The following is a 24,922-nucleotide window of genomic DNA, read 5'->3' as shown; positions in this document are numbered from 1 at the left end:
CAGTGAACAGGGCAGAACAAGTCTCTGCTCTCATGGAGCTTACATTCTAGCAGTGGAAAGGGACAAAAACACAAATTTAGAAAGCAATGTTAGGTAGTGATCATTGTCATGAGGAAAGACGAAGCAGGAAGAGAGGTTGGGGCCATTTGGGATGGGGTGATCACAGAAGGCCTCTCTGAGGAGGTGACATTGGAGCAGATGGAGGAGGTAGGGGAGTGAGCATGAGAAGAGGGCACAACCATGGCAGAGGCATGGAAGTGGGAGCAGGTGTGGTGTGTCTGAGGAATGGTAAGGTGCCTCATGTAGCTGGAGCAGAGCCAAAGAGGGGCCAGATGCAACAGGACCTTGTAGATCCTGAAAAGTATTTTGAGTTTTCTTCTACATGTGATATAAAGTCAGAAAATCATCCTGAGCAGAGGAAGAAAGAATCTGACAGAAGTGTAGTGAAAAGATTGCATGGGGCAAGGGTAGAAGCAGGGAGGTCTTTGCAGGGACCGTGTTTGGCCAGGGTATTGGTGGTGGAGATGGTGACACATGGTTGGATTTGGTGTATTTTTGAAAGTAGCGTCTATAGGATTTACTGATGAATTGGAAGTGGAATTTGATTTTTTAAAAAAGCCAAAGATGATTACTTCCATGTTTTTGTCCTGAGCAACTAGATGTGGTTCTGTATGCTGAAATATGAAAGACTGGGGAGAAGAGGAATTGTTCCAGTGCAACAAGGAAACCAAGAGTTCCACTTTGATCTTGTTAACCTTGGGACCCTTGTTAGCCACTCATGGGGAAACGTCAAGTAGACTGGTGGGTTCATGAGATTGGAAACCAATGAGCTGGAAGAATATGATTCACTTTGCTTTTCTGTGGTTCCATCCCATGAACTGGGGCAAATCATATAACTGGCAAATGGGGTTTCTTGGCTATTTTAGGGTCGTTGGGAATCTATTTCCAGTGCTATGAACTCCTGTAAGGCATTTCTCTCTGCTTCTGTCATGTGGCCTAGTAGTTAAGAGCAGGGGCTTTTCTCCCTCAACAGATTAGAGTTTGAATATTGGGTCTGCAACCTAAGGGCTTTGTCAACTTGGGCAAGATGTGTTTCACCTTTAAGCTTCCATTCTCTCATCTATTAAATGTAGACAGTATCTCTCCTTCTCGGGCTGCCACACAGGCTTGTGAATTTTGTACATTGCCCATAGGTGCCCAGCCGAGGGGTTAGTGGAGGCTGAAACATAGACCACACTGCTCTCCACGCTTTCTGCCCTTAGGTGGGGCTGTGTATAATACCCAGGGAAAGGACCCTTCACAAGCCATTTGTTTGCAAACACCTGTATCCACTTAGATTCTTGTGAGGATCCTAAGGGATCATGCGTGCAAAACATTCAGCAGAGTACCTAGAATGAAGGGTGCACGCAGAAATGGAGCGATTTTATTTTACTCTGAGATCTTCCTCTCCTTCTGGATGGGGAGGTGTGGCTGTTAATGGAGGTCCATCCACCACCCACTGATAGGAATGTACAGGTAGGTAGGGAGACCTGGAATCAGGACTTGCCTTTACCGTTTCTCTTGGATTCAGATGAGGATTCTGCCAATGCTGTGACTCGGTTTCTGCCTGCTTTGTTTTTCTTGCTGTAATTTACTTTCCTAGCTCTCATCTCTTGTATGCCTTACTTACTTACCTAAGTGTCACTTGCACCTCATTTCTCTGGTTCATCCTGAACTCAGTGTTTGCTCGTCTGGCCCCTGGCTCTCTTTCTTGGTCTTTGGGCCTGTTTGCTCCTCTGAATGCGTCTGCTGCTTGCAGAGCCAGTGACAGGCCACGCCAGGCCAGCCAGTCCTGGTTCCTGGTCCCACCTGTACCCCATCAGCCTGGCTCTGCAGCTTCCCTTGCTCCATACGATGGCTCTTTATTTGGAAACCTTCTTAAAGAGAGGATTGGTTGGAGAGAGGGAACGTCTTCTTAAAAGTGGCACAGCACAGGACAGTGTCGTAAATCTAGGGTCCTCTCCTTGCAAATGGTGTGTTTTCTTCCTCTGCCTTTCTGGAATTTCTGAGCAGTTCTCATCCCATTTGCTGTGTTGTTTCCAGCTGTCAGGACATAAGCTAAGCTCAGCTTCCACAGCGCTGCCATCCCGAGCCCAGCCCTCTTGTTACTGTACTTTCTGAACTAGCTCCATAGCAGCAAAATGTGCTTTTTAGCAAGAGGCCTTTTCTTGGCCTTCCTGGGAGGATCAAGAACTCAGAGCCCTTGTGAGTTCTCAAGAATTCTCCAGTTCTTAAGAACTCCTCAGCCCACTGTTGATCTGAGGAGTGGCTACTGTGTCTGCTGGCCCGTACCCAGCTCAGGGGCAGACAGCCAGGGTCCTGCTGTTGGTTTTGGCAGAGTGGTGACAATCCAGCTGCTGTTGTTCCACAGCCAGTCAGGAGACCTACCGTACAGGCTTGGGTCAGTCCCTCGGTGGCCAGGCTGGTGATGAGAAGGCAAGAGCTGGTAGTAGAGGGCTGAGGAGAGGGGCCCAGGTCTGAGGGGCTGTGGCTGTGAGTCCTCCGTGCACGTCTGTGCTCACTGGAGAGAAGGGCCATGATTCCTGAATTGTGGGTCTTGAGAAAGGAGACTGACTAGTGGCATTGTTTAATGAATATGAAATATCTCTGCTCACAAAAATTTTGAAATCCCTTTTGATATAGACTCTCTTCTTTTCCAACAGCCCTTCTGCTTGTTTTTCCTTTTGCCCCTAGGGAAAGGAAGAGAAGACAAACACTCCCTGGGAGTGGGGTGGCGGGAATATGACCTGGGGAAATTCCCACCAGCCAGGAAGGGAGAACAAGCCTTTCCAATGAGGGAAGATCCTTAGAAGGAGAGGAAGAGAAGGGGAGGGTTGAGGACTGATTATTCTTGCCCTTGGGGTGAAACCATGCGGCTGTGAGAATGGGTTTGGAAGCAAGGGGAGGTAGGAACAAAGATATTTTGGGGTGAATCCTAGGGCACAGTGTTTGCAAGAGAACACCCTTAGAAAATTACAGGTCCTTTAGAAAAGCCTAGTGTCTGGCACGATGTTAGGGTGCCTTGGCACTGCCCAGATAGTAGATCAGGAAGGGTGAGGGACACATCTCGGTACATAGACATGACATAGTAGCTGCACCCCCTACAGTCCATATATGGCGTCTGGAGGATCCTGAGGTTCTCATGAACAAGTGGACTGGAAGGGGCTGGGGTGGAACAAGGAAGGGACACCCCAGCTCAGCTTCAGAGCAGCAGAGACAAGCTTAGCCTCCAGGGTCTAGACAAGAAAATTCCCAGCCACAGCCTGTGGGCCAGAGAGGCCCTCCACTTTTCCATCAGAAGGATAAAATTTCAGTTCCACCTGCACCTAGCTGCTACCTTATAAAGCAGATGGGGGGGAAGGGCCCATGCTGACAAATAGCTCGAGTCTTGAATTCACGGAATATTTATCCCAAAGAGTTTGTTTTTAAAGACTGAGATACCATCAACTGTTTCACCATCTGAATCTAATCCTAATTCTAACTTTTAACGTGCCTTAGAAAGTTTGGGAAGCATTAGATGAGATACTGTGTATAAAGCATTTCGCTTAAGGCTTGGCACATATAGGTGCTGAATAAATGTTTCATTTCCTCTCTTTCTCTCCAATACTCACTCCTTATTCACCATAGTCCATTTATAGTATCTTGGAGGTTGAGGGTGGAGGACAGGAACATTTGTGATTTTGCATGCAGAAACCATGTTGGCCCTGTCTCTTAGGTTCACCAAGGAGAGACTTTTGCTGTCTTGCCTGGCTTCTTCTGTCATTGGGATTTTCCAGGCTGTCTTCCAGAGAAGCAAGCACTGTGAGCTTTAATTAAAGCCTCAGAACTTTCTCTCTGGCATCCCTGCACCTGCCCATGACACTACTAAGAACACCCACATTTTTTTGCCTTTCATCTGTCTCCTGAGGGACCAGGAAAGCCTGACATCTTTCTCTAAGTCCAGGGAGGAAGGAGCAGGGCCAGTAGTCAGCTTGGCAGAGTTGAGAGCAGAAATTAGCCCTCCAGCTGACAGGGCTGACTCTCCAGGTACACGCCTTGTTGGCAGCCTGCTCCATGGTAATCATCTCCTGCTCAACTCTGCTCCTCTGATCTCCTGAGAATTGTGCAGCCATTGTTAGGCCTCCATCCTGCCTTGGGCTGTGCTGCCGAATGCCAGCCTTGCTTTTCAAGGCTTACTGCCTTGTTTTTTGGAAGCCTTGTCTTTTGTTAGCTTGGCCTCCTGTGCTGCCTTCAGATGAGAACTCACCTCGCAGGTTAGTCTCCGACTGAGCCAGAGTGTTACATATGCTTGACCTGAACTGAATGTAGTCTGGCCTGAGAGCAGAGGGACAAACAAGATGACCTGCAGGGAATCTGCTGGTGTGCATATTATGTGACTATGCTGCCTCTTTTAAAACTTTTAAAACCAAAGTATAATATACAGATAGAAAGGTGTGCGTGCCATAAATATACAGCTTCCTGCATCTTCCATGCAACCAATACTCAGATGAAGGAAAAACATTATCAGCACCCCAGGAAACTCCAGTCCCCATGCTCTCCATTAATGCCTCCCTAGGGTTGGCCATGATCCAACTTCTAACGCAAGAATTATTTTATTTTTGAACTTAATATAAATAGAAGAATACAATACATATATACTCTGGTATCTGGCTTCCATTTTCAACATTATATTTGTGGGATTCACTTGTGTGGTCATGTGTAGTTGTAGTTTGTTCATTCTCATTGCTATATAATATTCCATTGGGTGACTATACCAAAATGCATTTATCCATTTTATTGCTTATAATCACTTGGGCAGCTTCCAGTTGGGGCTGTTATAAGTAGTGTTGCTCTGAACCTCCCTGTATGTGTCTTTTGGTGCACATACGTGTGTTTCTGTTGGGCATAGACTTGGGAGTAGACTTGCTGGGTCATACCGGATACCTATGCTCAGCTCTAGCAGATGCCACAAGCAGTTTTTCCAAAATACCTGTGCCTGTTTATAGCTTGCCAGAACTATGTGGGAGTTCTGGTTTCTCCACATTTTGGCCAATGCTTGGCATTTTCCATCTTTTTTCATTTTTGCCACTTTGATGGGTGTGTAGAGATACTGCATTATGGTTTAATTTGTATTTCCCTGATGATTAAGGGAGTTGAGCACTTTGGCTATTTATTTATTACTTGGATGTTGTTTTTCTTGAAGTATTCTAGTCTTCTGTTCATTTTTCTACTGGATTATCTATTTCTTAGCAACATGTAGAAGTTCTTTATGTATTCTGGGTACAAATCCCTTATTGGATATATGTATGCAAATATCTGTTCCCATTATGTGGCCTGTTTTTGTCACTCACAACAGTGGTGTTTGATAAACAAAAGTTCCATTTTCATGGATTTTCAGAATGAAATAACCAGAAGTGAACACTTATTACTTGCTTATTGTGTCCTTGTATACCTTGCTCATTCAATTTTCACATTAACGTGGTTTTAAATGGGAAAAATAAAGCTGAGAGAACTTGAGGAGAGACTTTCCAAAGTTAGGAAACAGCAGAGGCAAGATTCATGCCCAGGTTTTCCCACACCAGAGCTTGTGTTCTGTGATCTCTGTTATACCACAAAAGATACCAATACCGATTAATATCTCATAGACAATATCCAGTTATACAATTTTTTTTTCAATTGAATTAGTTGCTAATGTTTAAAAATTAGAAGTAAAGATTTCTAACTTTTCTTAGCAAATTGTAGGATGTGGCAACGCTGGTCTCATTTTCCCACAAGTCACCCCGGACTGCTGGAGCTGAGTAGTTACTGTTCCCGGGTACCTGGGTTTTAGCTTTCCAATCGAGAGATGCTATGTACAGTTGGTTATGCCTGGTCGGCTTCAATCATTTTGTTATCTGCCTGGTTCCTGTGGGCATCGGAATTTTTAACCTTGCTGCTGTTTCTCTTAAATGGTATAATTCTTTTTCTTTCTTTGTTTCTTGCATTCTTACTTTAATGCATTCTGCCCTTTCTTCCTTCCTTTTCCAGGTCTCTAGACTCTGTGCTCAGGTTCCTGGACTGCCTCTCTGGCTGATAGCATTTTTATGGGTAGACAGAATAGTCAACTGTTTATATGGATAGTTAGAAGAGTCTCTCACAATATCCTACTCCTTCCTTTAAGGGATGAGGCATTGTATCTCTGTAAATGTAAATGTTTTCCTGAAAGAAGTGACTAAGTACTCCAGTAAGCTTTAATTTATCATATGGGCTCCTTAAGCACAGGCCTAAGAGGCAAAGGGAGAATTTTGTAAATTGTGTGAGTGGAGAGAGTGCCATTAGGGAAATCTGTCTCTGAACGATTGAATGCCTCAGATGAGATGCTGTGGTGGTACAGCTTCAGAGTTGGAAAAAAGCAGGAGAACAGGGGAGGGCGGGACTGGGGGTGAATGGTGATGGCAGTGGTGGTGTTGGTAATGGATGGGTAGCCATGTGTAGTCCTGTCCAATTAACAAATTTGCCATGGGCATGTCTCATGCCCAACCATTTTCTTTTCTTCTCTAAATCCTTCCTGGAATTCATTATAATGTGGAGGTTGAAAGCTGGAATCTCATTAGACTTGTTGGATTTGAATCTCCTCTCTGCATCTTACCAGCTGTGCAACCTTGGGTTAGTGAATGTTTTTGTACATCAGTTTCCTCATCTGTAATTTAAGGATAATAGCATACTACCTTGTAGGGCTGTGAGAACTAAAAAGTAAGAGAATATTTGCAATTTCCTTAGAACACAGCTTGGCAATTAGTCCTCAATACACCTCAGTTACTATTGCTGCTATTACTGTATTGACATGGAAGGGTCAGATGAAAAGATAAAATTGTTGCTCTGCCACGTACTAGCTGTGTGACTTTGGACAAGTCGATTTGACCAGGGATCTTCAGTTTTCTCATCTCGAAAAGATGTTGTGAGAATTAGAAGTGAGGTTAAGCAAGATGATCAAGATGAAAGCATTAGGGAAGTTTGTGTTTGTTACCTCTTATGTCTCTCCTACCTTTTCGCATCATTTTTCCTCTTCCAGAGTTAGATAATGTGGAATAGTGGAGAACATAAGATGAGCCCATGAAAAGATAACTAGCATTAGCACATCATAATGAATAAACAAGAACTGTACTGATGTCCCTTCTTTCATTCCCAGTACTGGAAATTTCTATCTTATCTTTTATTTTCTTGATTAGTTTTACTGATCCTTTCAAACAACCAGTTTTTAGTTTCATTGACTTTTTTCTATTAATTTCATTGATTTATGCTCTAATCTTTATTATTTCTTTCTTTCTGCTTGCTTTGGGTTGAATTTTCACCTCTTCCCTAAAGTACAAACTTTGATTACTGTTTCAAAACTTTCTTGTTTTTTAATACTACAAATATCTCTCTACGCATAGCTTTAACAGTATCCTACAAATCTTGATATGCTGTTTTGTTATTTTCGCTGAATTGAAAATATTTTCTGATTTTCTTTGTGATTTCATCTTTGATCCATAGGTTATTTAGAAGGATGTTGTTTAATTTCCAAATATTTAGGGATTGTTTCCAGACTCTTTCTGGTACTAATTATTAGTGTTGGGGGGAAATACAATTTTTCCTCAACCCTCATACATTTGTAGTTGAGACAGATCAGGTAACAGGAGACAAATTAAGAAGAGAAAAGCAAGGCATGATTGATAAGAAAATTTGCTTATTTCTATAGTATATACCATTTTAATATAATAACCAAAATTATGACTAATAGCATTATGCGAAGACATATAATATTTTTAGGAATTTCATACAATTTCTGGAACACATGTTAATATGCTCACATAATTCAAAGAAGGTTAAACATCATTTCTTATTTGACAGTACTTTCCATGTAATTTAACGTATTAAATAAGCCTATTTTAATAGTTATTTTTTATAGATCTTTTGAGAGTTCTTGGTCCCTGTGGGATGTCCCAAAGTTGGTTCAAGGTCAAAAATATTTAATTTTGAATTTGATTTTAGAAAATGTTTGTCAATATAACAAAAGTTTAAAACACTTGAGTAAATAGTATCAAAAGTTACTATATCATTCATTTAACCAGAGTGACAATTAAAAGACTTCAAGGCAAATGCAGAAATTGACATAGTTGTATGAAAAACCTTAGCTCTTTTCATATTGAAAAGACTCAGTTTTCTTAATTAATTAAAGACCTAATAAAAGACAATATGAAGCACAATAAATTATTTTGGTAAGACACAAGTTTTTGTTTAACTTAAAAGGCGAAGAAAAAATTTTCGCTATCTCTTATCAATACTCCAAGAAAGTCTTGACAGTTTAAAGGAGAAGATCAAATTCTAGTTTTGTTTCAGTATACTTTTGATATTAAGGCTCATTTTAATACCTTTATAATAAATTCATTCAATTATAGTCAGTTTGAGCATAAGATTTTCTTTCACTTTCTATCTCTTCCCACCTTTCTATCATCATTAAGTTTTATCTATATCCTTTCTTCCTTCATTCTGAAACAACCTTTAAGTAATCTCTAAACTAGACAAAATTACTCTTCTTTAACAAAAAACTCCACATGCTCATACCATTTAACATCTTACTTTCCTTTTATATTTGCATATAGTGTTGTTTCTCTTATCATTTTATATACTTAGTTAGAAATTTTAACTCTTAGTAACCTTATTTTCTAGTGAAAACCTAAGAGGTAAACAGTTTCAAATTGTTATGTAACATTTTATAAATACACTTTTCATAATTTCTAGAAACATATGCTTCCTCTTAGAACAATTTTTCAATGTCAAACAGGAAATATTTACTAACAGACCCAGGTATTTTAGTTCCTTTGTAATAAGAAGCCAAAAGTAGGTAAAGTTAAACCTTATGTTCAGCGATTAATGTTTCAGTATTTTACTTCACTTGGAAATGATCTAGATATGCAATGAATATCCATCATTTAATTTAACTTAGCAACACCCTAAGAATGTAGTTACCAAAGAGATTTGAGAAACATCTAAAGTAAACATATTATAAAACAAAATTCTTATTTAAAAATACAGTTATACAATTTTATTCTACTTACATCTATTTAATTTACTTGTTCTTAACAATTATGCTTGGATTACTCATGAAAATTTCATAAAACATCAAAGCTAGTCATTATCTCAAATTATTTTCCTGTTAACTATTTTTGCAGCACATACATGTGAGACAATTATTGCCAAAGCAAGAACTCTGAAGTTAAATACATATTTTTGTTTTGTTTTGTTTGCTGCTAACTCAGAAGACAGAGCTGTTTTCATTAATCTAACAATGTTAAAGTAATCTTATTTACCAAAGAGCACACAAGTCATGTAAACTTGAAAAACATTTGGGTTAGTTTCTATAGTTCTAGCAATTTTAGGAGTATTTGGTTTATATGAGTACTGATGTATCGCTATGCCTAACTTTAAAATAACTTTTTAAAAGGAGTTTTATACCATGTAAACATAGATGTACACATGGATAAACATATGTGAACATATAGACAGACACAAATAAATCTTATAGCTTTCATTTAAAAATTTTAACGATAAGACAGGTACAATAATATAAAGCTCACTAGTTTATAAAAGGGCAGTTGGATCCAAATTATGTTTTTGCACATGGGATAAGTTAAGGTTACCTGCTTAGATGGCCAAATTTTTTTTACCGATATCTGTGGAGAATACATTAAAAATTGCCATTTGCCCTTGCTAAGTAATCTTATGGGGGATGTGGACTAAATTTGGGGTATAGGACTTTTTATAGCAGTTGATTTTTAAAATAAAGAGCCTCTTCCCCCTTTCTTCTTTTTTTTTAGTCTCTGGTGGGTGTAGACATTGTTTTAGTTAACTCCTTAGATATTTACATTTCAGAGATGTAGTAAGATTTACAATTCCAAGGGACTGGAAGAAAATGTAGGTTTTCTCTAAGAAGGAGTTTTGGATGAGTATTTGCTTATTAGAGATCTGGGGTAACTTTTAAAGCTTTTTTTCTCTTTAAGTGTAGGACAGTCTACGGAATTTTTTTTTTTTTTTTTTTTCTGTGGGGGTCCAAAATTTGGGACGTCCTGGAGCTGATGAAGTTTTACTACAGAGCCCCGCGGAAGTAAGAGGAGTTATAAGGTAGAGCAGAGCCTGCCAGGCTGCAAGTCCCCTGAATCCGTGTTCGACTTATTTCCTGGCTGTCAACTTTTACACAAGTAACCTGTATGCCTGGAGATCAGGCAAGAGTGCTTTTTGTAAATCTTGCAGGGAAGTTAAAGCGAGCAGTTGAACGTTTAAAGGATTTTCTGGGAAAGTTGGAGGAGTTTTAGGTGTTAAAGGCATCTGTTGAGGGGATGGGACCAGATTTTGAGGAGAGGGGTTTAAGCTAGGGGCCCAGATATCCAGAAGACCTTCTGGAGGGCCAGGGACAGGGAATTGGAGATAAAGGGAGGTTAGAAGTAGGTGGAGAAGGAGGAATTATAGTGGATGTGTAATTTGGCTTTTGTTCTAATTTCTATTCTTTACATCTTTTTTAAGGAAACCCCTAAAAGCTAACAGTTACACTCTTCTGTGTCCTCTTTTCAATTCGATCTTACCATAGGTACCATTAGGACAGCTGTTTAGGATGAGAGCTCTCTAAAAAAATTTCTTTTTAAAATATAAAAGTTGAAATAAGATTCTATTCGCTGTTCTTACTCTTTAGTCCTTCCATTAAGGTGTGGACAGAGCTCTCATTTCCCTCTTGTGTTTTATGTCACAGGCTTTTGAGTAATGAAATATATTGCTCCTTGGTAGATTGCATTTTTCTCCTCAGACATCCATAATTAATATTATCTAAGGGGAAATTGCTTTTTAGAGGCTTAACTGGTAATTTACAAACTTTATAAACTTGGAATAAAAAATATAATGAATTGGTAAATTTTGTTTTCAAAAGAAATCGATTTTAATTTTAAAAGTGATTTATTAACAAAGTAGAAAAGTTTAAAATGCAGAAAGAAATGCAGAAATAATGGTGATGGTGTTTCAGAAATGGTGATTGAGAAAGCCTACTTTAGGTAGTGAATTGCCTTTTAAAGGAATTAATAGCAAAAATGTCTCTTACTTGTCATTGTTTTCACCATTTCCGGTACTCTCTATTTCATTGTGTAGATCCAGATTTCTACTGAGATTATATTCCTTTTGCCCAAGATCTTTCTTTAACATTTCTTACAGTTCACATTTGCTGGTAATAAATTCTCTTGGCTTTTACTCCCTAAAATAGACATTGTTTTGCCTTCATTTTTGAAAGATATTTAATTTATATATAGTACTCTAAGTTAATAGTTTTTTTTCTTTCCATACTTTAAGGCAGCAGTCCGCAACCTTTTTGGCACCAGGGATCAGTTTCGTGGAAGATAATTTTTCCACAGGCTGGGGACAGTGGGAGAATGGTTTTGGGATGAAATTGTTCTACCTCAGATCATCAGGCATTAGATTCTCATAAGGAGTGTGCATCCTAGATCCCTCCCATGCGCAGTTCACGATGGGGTTCATGCTCCTTTGAGAATCTAATGCTGCTGCTGATCTGATAGGAGGCAGAGCTCAGGCGGTAATGATGGTTCACCCTGCTGCTCACCTCCTGCTGTGTGGCCTGCTTCCTAACTGGACACGGACAGGTAGCAGTCTGTGGTCTGGGGGTTGGGGACCCCTGCTCTAAGGTGTCACTTTATTAACTTTTGGCTTGCATAGTTTCTGCCAAGAAATTGGTTATAAGTCCTATATAATGACTTTGATCTTCTGTTGTATCTGATTTCCTTCCCCCACAAGCTTAATTAAAATTTTTCTCTTTCAATCTTTGGTTTTCGGAAATTTGACTATAATGTATCTAAGTATGTGGGGTTTCATTTTCGTTTTTGTATTTATTCTTCATGGGTTCTCTGAACATTGTTGATTTGTGTTTTGTTGTTTTGTTTTTTTTTTTGTAACTTTTGGAAAATTCTTAGCCATAACATATTTAAATATTCTTCTCTGTTCTTTCTTTTATCCTTTTGGAACTCTAATTACATGTGTGATAGATCCTTTGATATTGTCCTGCAGCTCTCGAATGCTAGATTTGTTTTTCCTCACTCTTTTTTCCCTTTGTATTTTCTTTTGATACATCTTTTGTAGTAGATTCTGCTTTAATCTATTAATTAGAGTTATTTAAAAATCCCTATTGCATCATTCTGACATCTGAATCAAGCTTAGCTTCATTGATTGCCTTATTTCCTGACAATGGGATTTTATTTTATTTTATTTGTTTATTGAATGCCATACATTGTGTATAAAATGACAGTGGAAACTGAGGTAAGTAGTATTATGCCTACATGCCTCTTCCATTCCATCAGGTCAGTAGTGAGGAGAGTTGAGTCAATCTGGTTGAGTGAGGTTTTGTTGTTGCAAGAGTCACCTTCAGTGCACTGCACTACAAACTTCACATTCCTTCAGTGATAGTACGCTATTACCTTATGCTTTGTGTGAGCCCTGGAGTGCTGAATTGTCCTCATTGTTTCTTTTCCACTCTCAGATTTCAGCAGTCCCTGCATGCCTGTGCCACAATGGGGTATTTCTCCATGCCCCTCCCGCTCCCCTAGAATCAGGCTGTTGATATTTGTTGCTCAGTGATAAATGGAGCTTATCACTTATTTACTATAAGTGGGGCTGTGGAGGGAAATAGGGCAGTTTTGTTCTCATGCCTGTCTCAGTCTTAGGCAGGTTCTGTGCACTCAAGCCTCAGAAATGACGGTTTCTTAGAATTCATGTCCTCCCTCTGCCCCTCACAATTAAACTCTGTCCTTTACTGGTACAGATTCTTGGGTGGGAGACAGTTTCCTGCCCTTCCTCAGCAGTAACAGACTTCTAATTTGTAATTTTGCAGAATCTCGGGCCTAGGAGAGTTTCCACCCTTTCCACCAAGTACCATCGGCTGTATGTGCAACCCATCTCAGGCTTCAGAAGCAGTGGGTCTTTGCCTAGGTCCTTGGGTCAGGTCCCTTCTTCCGTTTAAGGCTTTCGATTTGAATAAGAGAAAATTCCAGGAAGTGCATGGTTTTTCATACCTGTGTGCAACTTAAGGGGACTGACTCTCTTTGGTCTCTTACCTTACCCATTATCTTCCTTATGAGGTCTATGGAAATGACCTTGTGCATGAGGGCAAACTGCTCTTGTGTTTGAAGCTCCCAGTTATTACACTCTGTCATGCTAACTTATACTCATCTTTCTGAATTTTTAAAATTGTAGCTATTTCTTCTTACTTTTACGGGGACTATCGCATCCTCCCATTCTCTGTCAAATGTAAAACTATTCACATATCCCAGTTTTCCTTGGACGGACTTGGCATTTAAAAAAAATTCAGTTCTCCTGGTTACCTTACAACTTCAGCTCTCTGATGAGCTCAAGCAAAGTTATAATTTCACGGATTATCCAGATTTCTCTTGTTGTTAGGCTGGGAACTATATTCTCTTGCAATTGTCTGCATCATAAGTGGAAGCAGAACCTGTGGTGGTGGGTAAATAGATTCTATTCACTGTTCTTCTTACCCTTTAGTTCTTCTATCAATGTGTGGACAGAGCTCTCATTTCCCTCTTGTGTTTTACGTCACAGGCTTTTGGGAAATTAAATATATTGCTCCTTGGTAGATTGTATTTTTCTCATCAGGCATCCATAGTCAATATTTATCTAAGGGGAAATTGTATTTTAGAGGCTTAACTGGTAATTTACAAACTTTATAAACTTGTAATAAAAATATATGAGTTGGTAAATTTTCTTTTTACAAGAAATCACTTTTCATTCTAAAAGTAATTTATTAACAAAGTAGAAAAATTTTAAGTGCAGAAAGATAGAAATAAAGAAATACAGTGACATCAGCAAGATGGCAAAATAGAAAGTCCCCAGGCCTCACCCTTCTACTGAAACACCTGTTTAGCAACCATCTATATACAAAATAGACCTTTATGAGAGCTCTGGTTTTTAGGTAAGAGGTTGCAGAACCCTGGTGGAGCTCAAGACCTAGAAAAACTTCACTGAGAATGCAGGCTCATGCTTTCTGGCAGCAGAACCACCAGCCATGGGCCTGGAAGCAGCCTTGCTCACTTGAACACCTAGTGACAGCTCTGCCTGTTCACTGCTCATAGGGAACTCTGCCCATATACAGACCCTACAGGAAGCTGGCTTCCCATGTCCCCAATGGCATGACCACTTCCACAGAGCAGGGGACTTGGTGACCGATCCACCCACTTTCCCACAGACCCAGGGGCAGCCCTGCTCATCTGCCCGTGGACCCATCAGCAAACTTGACTGCTCATGGAAACCAAATGCAGCCCTACTCTCATGCAGATCCCAACAGAATCTCTGTCTGTGGCGCAGCAGCCCAGTCCTCTAGTGGACCTTGGAAGCAGGCCCACCTGCCCACATACCCAGCAGCAGGCCAGCCCACCCACAGACTCTGGCAACAGGCCCACCCATGGACCATGGCAGCAGATCCACCCTTGGACCCCACCCAGCTTAAGTCTGCCCACAGGCACTGCCTGCTTACTCTGGCAGCTGATCCACCCATAATCTCTGACCAGCATGACTGATGAAGGTCTTTGCCTGATGAAAGCAGTCAGTAAGAACTGGAAGAGGTGACTACTTCTCAAATACACAGACACCACTCTAAGGCTACAAGGATCACAAAGAATCAGGAATTCTCGATACTACCTTATTAGGAGCTGAAAAAGACTCCAGTAACTTACCCTAAATAAATTGATATCCATAATCTGCTTGACAAAGAACTCAAAATAATTGTCTTAAATGAGCTGCAAGAGAACAGACAACTAAACACAATTAGGAGTATAACATGTCAACAAAATCAGAAGTTCAATAAACATATAGAAATAATAAAAAAGAGCCAAAGTGAAATCCTAGAACTGAAGAATACAATGACTGAACTAAAAAACTTAATACAGAACTTCAGTAGCATACTTGGTCAAGCAGAAGAAAGAATCATTGTACTTAAAGACAAGTCATTTGAAATTATCCAGTTGGAAGAACAGAAAAAACAGAAAGGTTGAAAAGTGAAGAAAGCCTAAGATCTTATGGGACACCATAGAGTGAACCAATATATGCATTCTTGGAGACTCAGAAGGAGACTAAAGAAAGAAAAAGAGGAAGAAAGCTTACTAAGGGAATAATTGCTAAAAACTTTCCAAATCTAGGAAGAGAAATGAAAATCCAAATTCATGAAGTCTCAATGTACCCAAGTACATTGAACCCAAAGAGGTTAACACTGAGTCACCTTAAAATTGAATTTGATGGACTGGATTAAGAAAATGTGGCACATATACGCCATGGAATACTATGCAGCCATACAAAATGATGAGTTCATGTCCTTTGTAACATGGATGAAGCTGGAAACCATCATTCTCAGCAACCTATCACAAGGACAAAAAACCAAACACCGCATATTCTCACTCATAGGTGGGAATTGAACAATGAGAACACATGAACACAGGAAGGGGAACATCACACACCAGGGCCTGTTGTGGGGTGGGGAGAGGGGGGAGGGATAGCATTAAGACATATACCTAATGTAAATAACGAGTTAATGGGTGCAGCACACCAATATGGCACATGTATACATATGTAACAAACCTGCACGTTGTGCACATGTACCCTAGAACTTAAAGTATAATAAAAATATAAATAAATAAATTAAATAAATAAAAATAAATAAATAAATATAAAAAAGAAAAAAATTGAATTCTCAAAAGTCAAGTAGAGAATTTTGAAAGCAACAAGAAAAAAGTGACTTATCACAAACAAGGGAACCATTATAAGGCTACTAGTGGACTTCTCAGCAGAAACCTTGCAGGTGAGGAGAGAGTAGGATGATATATTCAAAGTACTGAAATTTTAAAAACCTGCCAACCAAGAGTACTATATCTAGGTCAAAGAATAAATCAAAAAAGGAAATTAGAAAATATCTCAAGACAAATGAAAATGAAAGCACAACATATTAAAACTTATGAGAGGCAGCAAAAGCAATACTAAAAGGAAGTTTATAGTGGTAAATGGCTACATTTAAGAAGAAGAAAGATCTCAAATAATTAATTTTACATCTCAAGTAACTACAAAAGAAGAAAAAACTAAGCCCAAAATTAGCAGGAGGGAAGAAATAATATAGATTAGGGGATAAATAAATATAAGACAGGATATGAAAACAGAAAAACAAAAAATTGATGAAGCTAAGAGTTTGTTGACGAATCCTTAGTTAGACTAATGAAAAGGAAAGAAGTTGCAAATAAATAAAATTAGAAATGAAGGATGAGACTTTGCACCTGATGTTACAGAAATAAAAAGGAATTATTATGAACAATTATACACCAACAAATTGGACAATCTAGAATAAATGGATAAATGCTTAGAAACATATAATCAACAAGATTGAATCAAGGATAAATAGGAAGCCTGTACAGACCAATGACAAATAAGTAGATTCAAGCAATAATTGAAAACAAACAAACAAAATGAAACAAAACAAAACTCCCAGCAAAGAAAAGCCCAGGAACAGATAGTTTCATGGATGAATCCTTCCAAACATTCAAAGAAAAATTAATACCAATACTTCTTAAAGTCTTCCAAAAAACAGGAAAAGAGGAGAGACTTACAAATTCTTCCTGAGGCAAGCACCACCCTGATACCAAATCCAGACAGAGACACTACAAGAAGAGAACTATAGGTCAACATCCCTGATGAACGTAGATGCAAAACTATTCAACAAAATAGTAGTAAATCAAACTCAGCAGCACTTTAAAAGGATCAGACACCATGATCAAGAAGGGTTTTTTTCCTTGGGATACAAGAATGGTTCAACATATGCAAATCAATAAATGAAGATAAAAATCACATGAACATCTCAATAGATGGAGAAAAAAATGGACAAAAGTCAGCACTGTTTCACGATTTAAAATTCTCAACAAATTAAAAATAGAAAGAACTTACATCTCAACAAGTTAGGAATGGAAGGAACATGACTGTCAATGAATTAGGAATAGAAGGAACTAACATCAACACAATAGAAGTCATTCACAAAAATCTCACAGCTAACATCATATTCAGTAGTAAAAAAAGTTTTTTTTCTAAGATCTGGAATAAGGCAAAAATGCCCATTCTTACCTCTCACATTCAACGTAGTATTTCTAGCAAGAGCAATTAGTCAAGAAAAAGAAATAAAAGCTATCAAATTGGAAAGGAAGAAGTAAAATTGCCTTAGTTTCCAGATGACATGATCTTATATGCAGAAAACCCTAAAGACTCTACCAAAAAAACTTTTAGAAATAATAAATTCAGTATAGTTGCAGGATACTAAATCAACATGCAAAAATCATTTTCATTTCTGTACACTAACAACCTATCTAAAAAGAAAACTAAGAAAAAAAGTACCATTCACAATAGCACCAAAAAGAATAAAATACGTAGGAATAAGTTAAACCAAGAGGGTGAAAGATTTGCACATTGAAAACTATAAAACGTTGATAAAAGAAATTAAAGAGGATATAAATAAAAGGAAGGTGTGAAAGGAAAATAAAAACTTGGGACCCCAATTCACTCTGCCAAAATGAAAAAATTAAGCTGAAAGCTGAGTGATGCAAGAAGCTGCCCTCCCTTTTGTTCCTAAGCAGATAGCTACAGATAAAAGGCTAAATATCTCCACAGGCAGCTGCTCTATGTTCACCTTATATTAAGTGCCGATTTGCTGAGCACAAGATGAATACTTAATTGACTATTCTGCTACCTGCTCATTTTCTCCTGCAACATGTGGATGACCATACCATACCCTCCCTCTTTCCCCTCCAACCCAGTAGCCCAATATTTCCCCTTTAAATATTGAAGCCCTTAAATTCATCTTTGGAGAAAGGCACCGATGAATATTGAAACCCTTAAATTCATCTTTGGAGGAAGGCACAGACCACAGACTGTTTCTGTGACTCTGTGTTTTTTTCTTCCAGGCATGTCCTTAACCTTAGCAAAATAAACTTCTAAATTGATTGAGACCTGTCTCAGAATAAGTTTTGGTTTACAAAGTATACCTTGTGTTCATGGAGCTGAAGAATCAATATTGTTAAACTGTTCATACTACTTACTCTTCAATAAATGATATTGGGAAAACTGGATATCCACATGCATAAGAATGAAGTTGGGCCCTTATTTTATACCATACAAAAACCCAACTTAAAATGGATTAAAGACTTAAATGTAAAACCTGAAACAATAGAACTCTTAAAAGAAAACAGGGAAAAAAAGCTTCTACACATTGGACTTGGCAATTATTTCTTAGATATGGCACAGAAAGCACAAGCAACAAAAGCAAAAATAGACAAATGGGAATATATCAAACTAAAATGCTTCTACACAGCAAAGGAAACAATCAACAGAGTGAAAGTCAATATGCAGAATGGGAGAAAATATTTGCAAACCATATATCTGGTAAGGGATTAATATCCAACATGTATAAGGAACTTCTACAATTCAGTGGCAAAACAAAGAAACACACAAAAAACCAAATAGCCTGATAAAAAAATTAAGTAAAGGACCTAAATAGACATTTCACCAAAGAAGACATACAAATGACCAACAGGTATAGGAGAAAGTGTTTAATGTCACAATTCATCAAGGAAATGCAAATCAAAACCACAATGAGATATCACTTCACACTTATTAGAATGCTATTGTCCAACAACAAAAGATAAAAAGTGTTGGTGCAGATGTGGAGAAAAGGGAACCCTTGTTCACTGTTGGTGGCAATGTAGCCACTGTGGAAAACAGTATGAGAGGTTCCTCAAAAAATTAAAATATAATTACCATTTGATTCAACAGTCTCCCTTTTGGATGTATATCTTAAGGAATTAAAGTCAACATCCTGAGGAGATATCTGCACTCCTATATTCATAGCAGCATTATTCACAATTGCCAGAAGGTATAAGCCACCCAAGCGTCCATTGACAGATGGATGGATAAAGAAAATGTGGACACACAATGGATATTATTCAGCCTTAAAAATAAGGAAATCCTGCCATTTGCTGCAACATGGATGGACCTGGAGGACGTTATGCTAAGTGAAATAAGCCAGGCACAGAAGCACAAATACAGCATGATCCCACCTCTATGAGGAATCTAAAACCGTCAAACTCATAGATCCAAAGAATAGAATCGTGGTTAACAGGGGCTGCAGAGAGGGGAAAATGAGGAGATATTGGTCAAAAGGTACAAAATTTCAGTTACACAATGCATATATGCCCGGAGATCTACTGTCTAATATAGAGCCTATAGTTAACGATACTGTATTGTATACTTAAAAATCTGCTAACAGGGTAGATCTCACATTAATTGCTCTTAACACAAGAGAAAAGAATTTTTTAATTAAACAAAACAAGGGTGAGAGCAAAAGGAAACTTGCAGGTACTGGATAACTTTATGGAGTGATTGGTGATGTTCTCATGGGTGTATACTTATCTGCAAACTCATGAAGTTGTATATGTTCAACACGTACAGCTCTTTGTATGCCAACATACCTCAGTAAAGTGGCTTAAAAATAAAGAAATAAAAACCACCCATAAGCCCATCATCCAAAGAAACCATTACTAATATTTTATTGGATTTCTTCTAGTCGTTTTTCAATAAGTGTGTGTATGTTGGTTTGCATACCCAAGTATACATGCCCAAATATATGATCTGTGTGTTTTGTTTAAATAAGCTAGTTCCAAAAAGGTGTGTTTTCTTATGGGTTGAGTGCTATGGCACTTATGAAATGATGATGTGTTATTCATGTTTGGTAAAGGTGCCAAAATGTGTGGCATATTTTTAGTTTGCTGTTGGGGCTGGATTCTTTCTCTTGGCTATCTATTTCACATGAACAGCCAAGACAGGTGTGTGAATGTGATTCCAATGGAATGCACGTCATTCCAGAAAAGCTCAGTTGTTGATTCTTTGTACTGAAGCCTCCCCTTCCCCGTGCAGCCTCCATCCCTTTGTTTTCGTCACAAGAGGAATGAATATCTATGTTGACCCACACTTAGGCATAGAACAAACAGAAATAAGGAAAGTATATGATGTTCTTAATATGTGTTTCATTTTCTTTTCTTTCTTTTCCAGAAAGTATTTTGGAGAAAAAATTGGACTGTATTTTGCCTGGCTGGGATTATATACATCATTCCTCATCCCATCTTCTGTAATTGGAGTGATTGTGTTTCTTTATGGATGTGCAACAATTGAAGAAGATATTCCCAGGTAAATCAGTTTTAAAGAAAAGGGCTCAGTTGCCATATGTTAATAATTTGGAGTTTCATCCAGTACAAGTACATTTCACATGCCTCTTTCCAAAGCCCTCACCTATCATTCTCCTTCGCTATGACACATGTAGCTTTCCTCCAGAGACAGATCTAGGAGCTACAGATTCTGGGAATGGCTTCAGAGCCATGCTAGGCGAGGCCTACTTCCTCTTCTAGTCAAGCTCTTCTCCAGGGCAGGGGGATGTGTCTGATGTGGGCAGGCAGATAATTCCTGGTAAGAAAAATCATGCCAGAGAAATACTTTTTTCCTCTCTCTCTCCACTTCATCACTTCTTTTTCCTCTGGTTTCCCATAAGACCCAAGGCAAGGTGTGGGGAGTGACACTGAGTAGAAATCACATCTCTGTGGTCAGATGATGCTAGAATAAAGCAAGCTGAGAAAGCAAGCAGCTCTAATGCTGAGGAAGGCACAGCCTCTGTTTCAGGAAGTCAGAAACTGCAGAGAGGAATAGCCCCAAGGCGGGACTCTTGGAGTGCCAAGAGATAGAATCAAAGCTAGTTTTTATGAGGAAGAGAGAACCCACAAAGGAAATATGGGATGAGTATGGTGGCTCACACCTGTAATCCCAGTGCTTTGGGAGGCCAAGGAGGGAGTATTGTTGGAGCCCAGGAATTTGAGACCAGCCTGGGCAACACAGTGAGACCTCATCTCTAAAAAAAAAAAATTTAGCTGGGCTTGGTTTGGTGGCATGTACCTGTAGTCCCAGCTAATTGGGAGGCTGAGGCAGGAGAACTGCTTGAGCCCAGGAGCTTGAGCTTGCAGTGAGCTGTGATTGATTGTGCCACTGCACTCTAGCCTGGGCGAAAGAGCAAGACCCCTCTGAAAAAAAAAAAAAAAAGGAAAAGGAAAGAAGCACTTAGACTGACAATGTTATATATTAGCCGTGTGACTGGACAGTTTACTCCCTGAAGCTTAGTATTCTTGGCTGTAAAATGGTAATCGCGACGCCTAAGTCATAGTGTTGTAAGGATTAAAGGAGACTGTGTCTGGAACATAGCAGAAGATTAATAAATAATTGTTGAATAAATCAAAATATGTGGAAATAAAGTACAAGGAACAAAAGAGACACTTAGCTAATATTTAGAATTTAAACACTCTTGCCATCTTCAGAATTGTCTTTGCAAACTGAAGCATGGTTAGTATGTTTTAATATTCTTTTGGATGCAAGTGATAGAAATGCAGCTTGAACTAGATTAAGTGAAAAAGAAAATTTATTATAAGCATTCAAGGAGCACTGGAATAGGGACTCCATTTATCTCCTGCCTCTGACTCTTTCTAGCATTTGTTGGTTACACTACATATTTTCTCCATTTGGATTAAACATTGCTGCTAGTAGCTCATGGGTGTTACACCTTAGAGCTTTATACTCGATTGGTCTCAAGTGAAAAAGTACTATGACTCCGTTTGACTTAGGTGGAGGCCCCGGACCAATTCATTGTGGCTAGGGGCAGGATAGCTTTGTACCAACTTGATGTTCCCTCCATAGGCAGGTGGATGAGGACACTGGGCGGATCATTAGAGTTGGGGGTGGTAATGGGGAAAGTAGTGGCCATTCTGAAGAAAAAACCAAAAACTGCATTTTAGGAAGGGTATGCGTGCATCAGTGGGCAGAAACCTGCTTCCTGGCTCACCTGCTTCCTGCCTACTGGTGCATACTCTATAGAAATGGTCTCACAAATCAGATCACCTGGAGATGATGTTGTCAATATCTAGAATAAAACTAAATCAATGTCAATCTATGCAAATGGTTTGCAAATCAAATCAACTGAAGATTATATTGTCAATATCTAGAATAAAGCTAAATCACTTGGTGTAAGAGACAAGAGTTTGGATTTTTTGGTATAAAACTCTAGTATCAATTGTCAAGTTTTTTTTTTTTTTTTTTTTTTTTTTTTTTTTTTGGAGGGTGAAGGGAAAAAGGAAGGGGGAGAGGGAGGGAGGCCGAGGGCAAGTGCTCTTGATTGGGAGTTCTAGGACCTTTATCACAGGAGATGGGTTATTAGGGCTGTGTTTTCCCCAGTGCATCTAGCATGAGGCATGAGGGAAGAGCTAATACTTATAAACTATCTACCTTCTGGGGGGCATAATGCTAGGCGATTGTTATAAACTAGTTTATTTGATCCTGTAAGAGATCAATGTTATACACGCCGTAAACAGGCATTATTATTTCCACTGAACAGAGATTGAGAAACTGATGCTACATGAGGTCACATAAATTGTCCAATATCAACAACTAATAGTTGTCAGTGCTGGGAGTTGAACTCTGTTGCCTCCTGTTCCAAAGTCTTTGCTTTTTCTAATAAGCAGAGAAGTTTTCCGGAGGGCTCATATCCTCCTTCACAACTCAGTAGCTTCACGTGGGCTTACCTGGGTGTGTTCTAAGAAAACATGGCTTTTGGGTTTCCCTTGCCAGTTGTGATCCCTAGACATCTGGCCTCAGGTTGACCAAGGGTGGGAAACCCCATACCTTGCCAGTGCAGTGGGTGGGGCACCAGTGGGCTGGTTTATATCAGGATTTAGAACTTGTGCCCCGGGTCCCCACATGGTAATACACGTGGCAGCAACCACTACAGCTGGAAAGGACGTGGTCTGCACATGCTGCAACGATAGACGTCTACGCACAGATGCACACACCCCACGTTCACACACACTCATGCACGCGCACACAGATGTCTACACACAGACGCACACACCCACATTCACACACACTCATGCACTTGCAGATAGATGTCTACACACAGACACACACAGCCCGCATTCACACATACTCATGCACGTGCAGATAGATGTCTGCACACAGATGCACGCAGCCACATTCACACACACTCAGGCACTTGCAGATAGATGTCTACACACAGACGCACACAGCCCACATTTACACACACTCATGCACGTGCAGATAGATGTCTGCACACACATGCACACAGCCACATTCACACACACTCATGCATGTGCAGATAGATGTCTGCACACAGACGCACACAGCCCACATTCACACACACTCATGCACGTGCAGATAGATGTCTGCACACAGATGCACACAGCCACATTCACACTCATGCACGTGCAGATAGATGTCTGCACACAGATGCACACAGCCACATTCACACACATTCTTGCATGTGCAGGGATATTCAAGTGTAAAGTGCAGTCATTACCGCGGATGTGTCACATTGCCTGTCAGAGTGGATGGTGTTCTACAACTGTGGATATGACAACAACCACTGGTGGGTTGTGGAATCAATTTAATGGGCTTTCAAGTGGACTAAAACAAGATGGGGTAAGATAAGCTAGAATGCAATAAATATTAGTATTCATTATAAGACGGATGGGTAAGTGTTGCTTCATTAGATTTTGTTTCAGTTTTATAAGTGTGTTTGTGAGAGTGAAGGTATGTATTTGCATACTGAAATCTGATGTAACAGATTGTTTTAACTGTAGGTCACAGTCAAAAACGTTTAAAATTACTACAAAATTGAAGTTTTGGATGTTGTTTTTTCAGACTCAGGATGGGGCCTGGCAAGTCAGGAAGGTGTAAATACTAGAAAAAAGTAAACATTTTAATAGATTTCTTTAAAAACAGAGGAACTGTTTTTTAAACATAATTGTAAATTCATCAGAAGTCCAACTTCTGTGGGTCTGATGGAAACTCAGAAAATGCCACTCCTTATAAACAAAGGGATATTCTCTAAAAACCAATATTGAATCTAAAGAAATGCATACTCTAAGGGTTTGTGTCTATCAGCCACTCATAACTGTGATTAAAAACTTACAGTATTCCTGGGATTATTTTAGAGGTTGCTAATTTTGTCATCAAGCCTGAAATTTACTCTCTCTCACTTTTTAAAACCTTTTTATTTGGAAAAATTTTAGATTTACAGCACAGGAACTTGCAAAGATAGTACAGAGGGGCCCAGCGTGCACTTCTTCTAGTTTCCTCCTGTGGTTTCGTCTTAGGTAACTACGGCACAACATCAAAACCAGAAAACTGACATTGATGAGGTGGAGCTTTAAATGATACCTTTTATTCCCAGTAATTTAACTTTGATATGTGAGATATAAGCATAAGCCTGTAAGTAATACTTCCATGCGTGCATGATACCTCTATAGAACTTCCCTGTCTCTACTCACCAAGGGATTGATTTCATTTGTTAAGCACTTACATGAACAGAGAACACTAGGACATTTTTTAAAAAGCTGATTAATCTAAACCATATTGAAAAAAGATTGGTTACTTTAGGTCTGAGACCTTAATAGCAGCTGTTTAGTCTGAATTTCCTGAATGATTGCCTCTTTGTACCTTCTCCCGTTGTGCTAACAGGGCTCTGAATCACCTAATCCATGAGCAATGATTTACCCTGAAGAACATTGCTCACTTTAGGGTCTTGGTTCAATGGACTGTCAAGCCGTTTATCAAGCTTCTTAGGCTTTCTGGAGAAAATAATAAATCAAAGGAATACAGCATTGGATTTATAGCCACAGTTACTTCTCACTAGAAACCTGTGTATTGTGCAGCTTAGTGAATACCCTAGACCTGATTTCCATTCTGGGCAGGC

At 39.2% G+C, this 24,922-nt stretch overlaps 1 protein-coding gene across 1 annotated transcript in view; it reads left to right on the top strand.

The window, feature by feature from the left end:
* ANO2 (anoctamin 2) overlaps nt 1–24,922 on the top strand; it is a 384,000-nt gene that overhangs the window by 171,776 nt on the left and 187,302 nt on the right. Inside the window, exon 11 of the mRNA XM_008973750.3 lies at nt 20,170–20,304. Within this exon, the coding sequence (XP_008971998.1) occupies nt 20,170–20,304 (135 nt within the window). The remainder of the gene's footprint in view (nt 1–20,169; nt 20,305–24,922) is intronic.

The sequence above is a fragment of the Pan paniscus genome, chromosome 10 (assembly GCF_029289425.2).
Source record: "Pan paniscus chromosome 10, NHGRI_mPanPan1-v2.0_pri, whole genome shotgun sequence".
NCBI classification, from domain to species: Eukaryota; Metazoa; Chordata; class Mammalia; order Primates; family Hominidae; genus Pan; species Pan paniscus.
This window is presented reverse-complemented; position numbering and strand designations above follow the sequence as displayed.